The 9,483-nt window shown below is 38.7% G+C and overlaps 1 protein-coding gene across 1 annotated transcript; it reads right to left on the bottom strand.

The window, feature by feature from the left end:
* Nucleotides 1-5,954: 5,954 nt before the first annotated feature.
* Nucleotides 5,955-6,914, bottom strand: LOC125079770 (olfactory receptor 56A3-like). The gene has a single exon (XM_047693532.1). The coding sequence runs from the start codon at nt 6,912-6,914 to the stop codon at nt 5,955-5,957; it is 960 nt and encodes a 319-aa protein (XP_047549488.1).
* Nucleotides 6,915-9,483: the final 2,569 nt, after the last annotated feature.

Raw genomic sequence — 9,483 nt, 5'->3', positions numbered from 1 at the left:
ACCAGCGTTGTAATAAGGATGCAGAATAGTTCTGCCACTTTAGGAAAGTTTCCTTGTATCTACTCCCTTGTAGCGTATTGTTTACCTTTTAATGTTTGGAATTTTTTTCAGAGATCACTCTATTATTGATATCTAATTTAATCCCACTGTGGTCAGAGAATATACTTTGCATGAATTCTTTTAGGTGCTTTGGGATTTATTTTATGACCCAGAATATGATTTTTTTTAAATGAAAGTTCAGCGTGCACTTGAGAGAATGTACATTCTTTGTAGAAACTCATCTTTTCTGGTTAATGTAGCCATTCCCATTTTATTTTGATTAGTGTTGGTGTGGTATATATTTCTATCCCTTTATTATTTTTTTATTTCTAACTTCTTTCTTTTATTTTTAATTTTAAATTTATTTTCAGTGTAACAGTATTCATTGTTTTTGTACCACACCTAGTGCTCCATGCAATCCGTGCCCTCTCCAATACCCACCACCTGGTTCCCCCAACCTCCCACCCCCGGCCCCTTCAAAACCCTCAGATTGTTTTTCAGAGTCCATAGTCTCTCATGGTTCACCTCCCCTTCCAATTTCCCTCAACTACCTTCTCCTCTCTAACTCCCCTTGTCCTCCATGCTATTTGTTATGCTCCACAAATAAGTGAAACCATATGATAATTGACTCTTTCTGCTTCACTTATTTCACTCAGCATAATCTCTTCCAGTCCCATCCATGTTGCTACAAAAGTCGGGTATTCATCCTTTCTGATGGAGGCATAATACTCCATAGTGTATATGGACCACATCTTCCTTATCCATTCGTCCATTGAAGGGCATCTTGGTTCTTTCCACAGTTTGGCAACCGTGGCCATTGCTGCTATAAACATTGGGGTACAGATGGCCCTTCTTTTCACTACATCTGTATCTTTGGGGCAAATACCCAGTAGTGCAATTGCAGGGTGATAAGGAAGCTCTATTTTTAATTTCTTGAGGAATCTCCACTCTGTTCTCCAAAGTGGCTGCACCAATTTGCATTCCCACCAACAGTGTAAGAGGGTTCCCCTTTCTCCACATCCCCTCCAACACAGTATCCCTTTATTTTTAACCTAATTGTCTTTATATTTCCGGTGTGTTTTGTATGGTTGCATTTTTTGGTGTGTGTGCTAAATTTAAATTTATTTATTTATTTATTTTTAAAATTAATTAATTTATTTTTAAAAAACTTTTAAATCATTTTTTAAATTTATTTTCAGCATAACAGTATTCATTGCTTTTGTACCACACCCAGTGCTCCATGCAATCCGTGCCCTCTCTAATACCCACCACCCGGTTCCCCCAACCTCGCACCCCCCCACCTCTTCAAACCCTTCAGATTGTTTTTCAGAGTCCATAGTCTCTCATTGTTCACCTCCTCTTCCAATTTCCCCCAACTCCCTTCTCCTAACTCCCCATGTCCTCCATGCTATTTGTTATGCTCCACAAATAAGTGAAACCATATGATAATTGACTCTCTCTGCTTGACTTATTTTTAAAATTTTTAAAATTTATTTTCAGTGTAACAGTATTCATTGTTTTTGCACCACACCCAGTGCTCCATGCAATCCGTGCCCTCTCCAATACCCACCACCTGGTTCCCCCAACTTCCCACCCCCACCCCTTCAAAACCCTCATTTAATTGAATCTTTTTCCCCCCAATCTGTCAAGCTCTGCTTTATAGTTAATGTGATTTATGGATATAGTTCACTGTATGTATGTATGTGTGTATATATTTATTATGTTCAGTTAGCCACTGTATAGTACATTAGTTTTTACTTATTTTATTTTTTATTTCTATTCAGTGTTCCAGCATTCATTGTTTATGCACCCACCCAGTGCTCCATGCAATACAAGCCCTCCATAATACCCATCACCAGGCTCACCCAAATCCCCACTCCTTTCTCCTCTTAGTTTTTGATGTAGTGTTCAATGATTCATTAGTTGCATATAACACCCAGTGCTCATCCCAACATGTGCCCTCCTTAATACCCATCACCCAGTTACCTGCTTCCCCTCTGAAACCCTCAGATTGTTTCCCAGAGTCCATAGTCTTTCATGGTTTGACTCCCTCTCTGATCCCCCCCACAACCTTTAATTTTCCCTCCTGTCTCCTATGGTCCTCCATGCTATTCCTTATGTTCCACATATGAATGAAACCATATGATAATTGTCTTTCTCTGGTTGACTTATTTCACTTAGCAGAATCCCCTCCAGTTCCATCCATGTTGTTGCAAATGGTGGATATTCATCCTTTCTGATGGCTGAGTAATATTCCATTGTATATATGTACCTCATCCTCTTTGTCCATTCATCTGCTGAAGGGCATCTTAGCTCCTTCCACAGTTTGGCTATTGTGGACATTGATGCTATGAACATTGGGGTGTATGTACCCCTTCTTTTCACTACATCTGTATCTTTGGGATAAATACTTAGTAGTGCAGTTCCTGGGTTGTAGGGTAGCTCTTTTTTTAATGTCTTGAGGAACCTCCATACTGTTTTCCAGAGTGGCTGTATGGGCTTGCATTTTCACCAAGAGTGTAAGCATGTTCCCCTTTCTCCACGTCCTCTATAATTTGCTTTAAATAAATTGCTTGGGCATTTGTTCTCTCTTTCTTTTCCCTTCCTTTTCTTTTACCTTTTAGATTACCTGAGTATATTTTTTAAATTTATTTATTTTTAAATTTAATTTTATTTTTTCAGTGTTCCAAGATTCATTGTTTGTGCACCACAACCATTACCTGAGTATATTTTTAAAACTGCATTTTAATTTATCTATTCTCTTAGGAGTTTTAACAATTGTATTTTGGGGGCTTGCTTTAGAGATTATAGTATGATCTCTAAATAATCCCAGTCTACCTTCGAGTGATAACACATCATTTCACATATAATGTAATGATTTGCCATGATGCAGTTCCATTGCTTCCTTCCTGTTTTGTGCTTTTATTTTCATACATTTTATAAACTGCATGCTGCATTGTTATTACTTTTGTTATAGAAAATAATTTTTAAATAACTATAAATATTTTTCAAATCTTAAAATTTACCCATGTAACAACAACTTTTGATGGTATTTAAACCTTTCTGTACAACTGCATTTATATCAGATAATATTTTCTTTCTCTTGAAACTTTTCGAACATTGTTTGCAATATGAGTATGATGGTGAAAACTATTTCAGTTTTTGTATATTAAAAAACACATATCTGGTTTTGAAAAGTATTTGTGGGGGATAGAATTGTACTTGAAAAATTTTTTCTCTTTCAGTCCTTTAAAGATAGTGCTCTATGTTTTCTCACTTGCATTGTTTTTGATAAATCTGCTCTAATGTTTAATATAGTCCGTTGGTTTTTAAAAAGAGTTTATTTATTTGAGAGAGAGAGAAAATTTATTTGAGAGAGAGAGAGAAAAATTGACTGAGCCACCCAGGCACCTCTTAATTTAGTCCTATGGTTTGAAATGTGTCATTTTTTCCCCTGGCTTTTACAATTTTTTTTTTAAATTTTTTTATTTTTTCAGCATAACAGTATTCATTAATTTTTGCACCACACCCAGTGCTCCATGCAATCTGTGCCCTCCACAATACCCACCACCTGGTGCCCCCAACCTCCCACCCCCCACCCCTTCAAAATTCCCAGATCGTTTTTCAGAGTCCATAGTCTCTCATGGTTCACCTCCCCTTCCAATTTCCCTCAACTCCCCTCTCCTCTCCATCTCCCCTTGTCCTCCATGCTATTTGTTATGCTCCACAAATAAGTGAAACCATATGATAATTGACTCTCTCTGCTTGACTTTCTCTATCATTACTTCTGAACCATTGGGTTATGATGTACCCTAGTATAGTTTTCTTCATGTTTCTTATTCTTGGGTTTCATTGAGCTTCTTAGAACTCTGGATTTATGAATTTTATCAGATTGGAAACTTTCAGCCATTATTTTTTCAAATATATTTTATGTCCCTTCTTTTGTCAAGAAATGGTGTTTTGATACCCCAAAGAATCTTTATGTGCACTGAGAGGATAATACTCACATATGTAAGAATTTCTTCTGTATCTATTTATAACGTCGATTAATAAACCCATGTGTTTTATAATGGGCTTGCATGAGCCCATCCATTTTGCAATGCATCTTGCATATTAAGTTGATTATACAGATAGGGCCACCACACGCTCTACAGGGGACCTTAAATAAGGTTACCATGGCCTCTTGAGTGAATACAGTCCATTTTGAAGTGCTTTATTCTGTGACTCTTTCGTTTTTCCTTCCTTTTCCTGACTACTACTACTTTGAGTTCTCTCCAAGCTACACTCTACAAACCAGAAGGTAAGGATGATATGGGGGCTTTTAAGGACTTTTTGTTGGATTTTCTTCTATTCTATTTCATATTCTTTCTCTAGGTCTTTCCAGCTGTTTTCTCATTGTTTCAATAATGATATGTAGTCAGTTCCCAAGTATACATTTTATTTGAGGGCAGAACTTGTCAGTGCAACTGTTTAATATACACTATCACTTGGATGTTTCAGATGTGTTCAAACAAAGTCACTAAAAATTTACTTCTGGTCTTATCTCTAAGCTTTCTTATGTCCCCTGGTTGTGTCTATACAACCCAGAAGACCATGGAATATTGCATGAAATATGGTCTCTCTCTCTTGATGTCTAATGTAAAGATTCAGAGGACAAGGACCATGTCTGAATTATATTCCTACTAACTAGCATGCATTCAATCATTTATTCAATGTATATTCAGTCATTAATTTCACAAACATTTATGGTTTCTACTATATACCCAGCCCTGTCTGGGCACTGAAAATACAACAGTGAACACATCAGGTAAAAGTTCTTGCCCTTCTACTGCTTAAATTTTAGTAAATTAGGGCTGACTAAACAAATAAATGAGCAAAATGTACCATCAGTAGATAGTGATTAATGCTATGCAAAACAGGGGAGCAGAGGTGTTAGGACATCATCTGTGCTTTGGGGGAATATTGTTGGATACTATTTTTAAATTCTTTCTTTCTTTCTTTCTTCTTTCTTTCTTTCTTTCTTTCTTTCTTTCTTTCTTTCTTCCTTCCTTTCTTCTTTCTCTCTTCTTTCCCTGTGGTCAGGGAGACCCAATGGACCTGAGGAAAGGAGTTATGTGTCCAGAGGAACAACAAGCAAAAAGTCCCAGAGACAAGAATGTGGTTCATGTTTTTGAGAAGCTTTAGGGAGGCAGTTCTGACTCAGGGACTGGAGGAGATCAGATATATAAAGGAGTCCCCACCTACAGAAATGAATTCCTCTCTCCTCTGGGCTTATTTATGTGTTTTAATCTAATTCTTATTACAGTGATTTTACATGTTTTTGGCTTTTCCCCTAGGCCTTTAGAGTAGGTCTTTAGATCAAGATTTATGTATGTTTGAGTTCCATTTTCCGGTTCTGTGATGGATGTAAGATAACTTTCATTAAATATGTTTGAGGGCCTGAGGGAAAGGTTAAAGCATAATGATTATTCTTACCACTTTTTAACAGTTGCTTTTCAATCTCATTTTACTTTTCCAAAGTCAATTCACTGCCTTTAAGTTCTGGTACTTCCCATCAGCCACACATCTTTAAGTGAGTATGGATTTTCCATCACACTGGCTTTAAAAGGAATTTAATTAGGAAAAGACAGTGAAGTATGATGCTTGGCTCATGAAAATTCATAGCCCCTGGTCTGGGTACCATGATGAGACTTTTACATCTATATCCTTAGTCACTTCCTGAAAATGATGTAGGGTGAAAGGCGTGATATGATATATCACATGTGTGATATGTGATAGGTAAGAGGGAAACCATGCAGTTCATATCTTCAGGCATGTCTAGAGAGAGGATTAGGATTGTAATTTTTTCTCCAAGTTCCTGCCTTTCAAATGTAATTAGAGCATTCATGGTTGAGAAAAGTCGAGCTAGAACACGATTAGTTACTGCTCTTTCCCACTCTCCTCAGTAATTTCCCAATCCCCTCTTTAATCTCCTGGGTTCGTACCCCATAGACAATGGGGTTGAGAGCTGCAGGAATTACATGGTGTAGGATATTAAGTAAGATGGGGATATCAGGGGAAATTTTTTTCTTGGCAATATGGGTAAAAACAAAGACCAGAAGGATGGTGCTGAAGAAAAGGATGAGAATGAAGTGGGAGCCACATGTGCTCAGAGCTTTGGCAGCTGCCCCTTTTGCCTTGAGTCTAAGAATGGCTCTTAGAATGAAAGTATAGGAGAGGAAGATGAGGATGAGGTCAGAGCCCAGAAGAGTCCAGGCCACAATTAACTGGTATATTTTGTTAAGGACAACGTTATCACAGGAGAGCTTGGACACAGAGAGGTTGGCACAGATACAGTTCTCAATTATATTTTTTCCACAATAATGGAGCCGGGCAGAGAGGATGGGAATGAACATAGTAAGAAATGCATTCCTGGCCAAAATAAAAATAGCAGCCTTAGCTACAAATTGGTCAGTGATAATGGATGGGTACCTCAGTGGGTGGCAGATGGCCACGTAGCGGTCATAGGCCATGACCATGAATGTGCAGGACTCCATGGCAAGAAAGCAATTCATGATGTACATCTGAAGGAACCAGGCATAGAAGCTGATGGACTTGAGGTCAAACCAGAATATGGCCAGGACCTTGGGGATGACGGTGAGGCAGAGCACAATATCCAGCAGGGAGAGAATGCTGAGTAGGTAGTACATGGGCTCATGCAGAGAGACCTCCAGCCGGATGGTGACCAGGAGAACACCATTGGCTCCCATGGCCAGGAAGAAGAGGAGGCTGAGGGGCAGGGACAACCAGAACTTCCAGCTGGGGGACTTGACAAAACAATTCAGGAGGAAGTTTGAAACCTCAGTGGAGATGGTGCCATTTGGATGTGCTATCATCTTTTGTCTTTTTAGTGATCTGTAAAATTAAGGTAAAAATTAGCTACTGACTCAAGACCCATGAATTTACAATAATCTCCTTCACCTAGGTGATACTCATGACTCCTAGCAGGTTGTCCAGAGCCATGTGAATTCATCTGTGTATTCTTTGTGACATGGTATTAGGACATTCCTATCACTTTAAGCAGTATAGAGGACTGGGGAAATATGGCTTGTTTATATAGGTTTGATTACTTTAAGGTTTATTTTTAAATGAATTGTTATTTCTTTTTTTAAAGATTTTATTTATTTATTTGAAAGAGAGAGAGAGAGAGAGCATGAGAGGGGAGAAGGTCAGAGGGAGAAGGAGACTCTCCGTGGCGCTGGAGCCCGATGCAGGACTTGATCCTGGGACTCCGGGATCATGACCTGAGCCAAAGGCAGTGGCTTAACCAACTGAGCCATGCAGGTGCCTTTGAATTGTTATTTCTTAACAGAAACTAAAGAGAAGGAATTACTTAGTAAACTACTTTTTGACAGTTTTGTTCCCAGATTTGCATGTGTAAGTTTATTCCTTTTTGTTTTTTGTTTTTGTTTTTTAATGATGATATAGACTACCATATGACAATTTAACTATAAAAATATGCTCAGATAAGTAACAGAGCCTGGCACAAATAGGGACTCAAATCCATGTCCCTAGTTCTCTGTGCCATACCCATTCAGAGTTTCTGGCTGTAGTTTGCCTTCAGTATAGACCTAAAAGATGATACCCTGGTAATAAAGTTAGTTAGTCTTCATGATATCTAAGCAGTCATTTAATGAGGGAGGTATGGATCCTGACAAATAGTACTATTTACTCCCTCTCTACATCTTCATATTTGTAGGATTCTAAACTTTGGGAAGAAATAACCTTAAGAGGAGAAGGATCGGTTCCACACAGCTATGTGAGAGCCATACCTGCCATTAGACAAGGTGAAAATTTGATTATTCTGCTTGTAGTAGTGTAAGGGTGATGAAGACTTATCTTTAAAGTTTTTGCATCCCTTTTCTATTTTATTTTTCCATCTTCAATTTAACAATCCAGGGACATATTCCCCTGCTACCAGGCACAGTTTAATGGTGCCAAGTTCTCTTATCACTTAACCTCCTCCCCTGGCATTCTGTTAGGTAACATTGACAAAGAAACTGTCCTTCCTCTCAGGAGGTAAAAGTAAAACCACTCAGGGGACAATCAGTAATAGTGAGAACAGATGACAGGATCTTGCAAAAACCATGAGGAGAGTGTAGGGCTGGCTGAGTCACTCTGATGTGGGACTTTGGCTGGTGAAAAAGGAATTGTAAATAAAGTGAGGTGATCCTCTCCTTTACATGAAGGGTGAAGGATTCTAAGGTTCTCGTTTCTCTGAATCGTGAAAGGAAGTTGAAAGAATGCTCTAGGTTAAACAAAGGTAAGGGTCAGGTCTTTCTGGAGTCCTTCAAATCATGCAGTCCATTGTAGCTAAATCTGTGTACATGCACCAAGGCCTCTGTTTAAGTGTTATTTTCTGGATATAGAAAAACTTTTTTCATTAGGAATTTAAGTACTTCCCTCTTTATCACTCTTTGGATTCATTATATAACAATGTATATTAGTTTGGGAAATTTTTCCATTTCCTGTAGTTGTACTCAAATATGCTAGGGTTTTATCCCATTGAATTTTTGGCATCCAATGAGATATGTGGTAATATCACATTACCAACAAGGGAATTTTTATCTCCCAATCTTGTCCACCCATACTGTATCACTCTGATCTTACTACTTCTACAGTGGGCTGGGTTGGAGTAATTTCTAGGATTCCTCTGAATCTCATGAATAATTGTATACCCCATCAATCTTATAAAAAGAAAACAAACCACACCCATGATACAGTGAATTTTTTTGACCGTGGAATTTGATGGAGGAGAAAGAGTATTGGAGTGGGGTTAGGGTGGTGAGAAAGGGGGTTTTATTAAAACAGTGAACCCAGATCTGAATGATATTTTATACCTTTGGGAACACTTTTTTCCCCTTGCAGGGGTTCAAATAGTACTTTTGTTTCCACGTAAGGTTTTTCTTTTCCCAATTGTTGTTTCAGTTCTGCTCAGCTGGCTCCTGTTAGGTTCTCCCCATGAGAGAGATCCTGCTAGTGTCTGGGGCTTGCTCTCAGAGGAGGGAGGACTGGCATTCCCTTCCAGGGCTCCTCTCTTCACTCCTGATCCTCTGCCTCCCCCAGCAAAGGTTTGTGCAGCTGGTGTCTGCCAGGCGTGGCTCCCATCTGATATGAGAAGAGATTTAGACGGCCTTCCAATTCTTGTGTTCTTGCTGATAAAATACATTGATAGTGACTTTGGTAAATTTGGGATGAATTTAAAAAATATTTCATTTGTGACTGAAAGCAATGTGCAGTTGGTAGGGTAAGTTGACTTTTTTTTTCCCCCTTAAAGATTTTACTTATTCATTCATGAGAGACAGAGGCAGAGGCAGGGGGAGGAGCAGGTTCTCTGCTTAGCATGGCACCCAGTGCAGGACTTGATCCCAGAAGCCCAGGATCATGACTTGAGCTGAAGGCAGG

Source organism: Lutra lutra, chromosome 10, assembly GCF_902655055.1.
Source record: "Lutra lutra chromosome 10, mLutLut1.2, whole genome shotgun sequence".
Taxonomy (NCBI): Eukaryota; Metazoa; Chordata; class Mammalia; order Carnivora; family Mustelidae; genus Lutra; species Lutra lutra.
This window is presented reverse-complemented; position numbering and strand designations above follow the sequence as displayed.

Bases quoted from the DNA above. Each gene is read 5' to 3' on its own strand.
- LOC125079770 (XM_047693532.1), bottom strand. From the start codon at position 6,914: ATGATAGCACATCCAAATGGCACCATCTCCACTGAGGTTTCAAACTTC.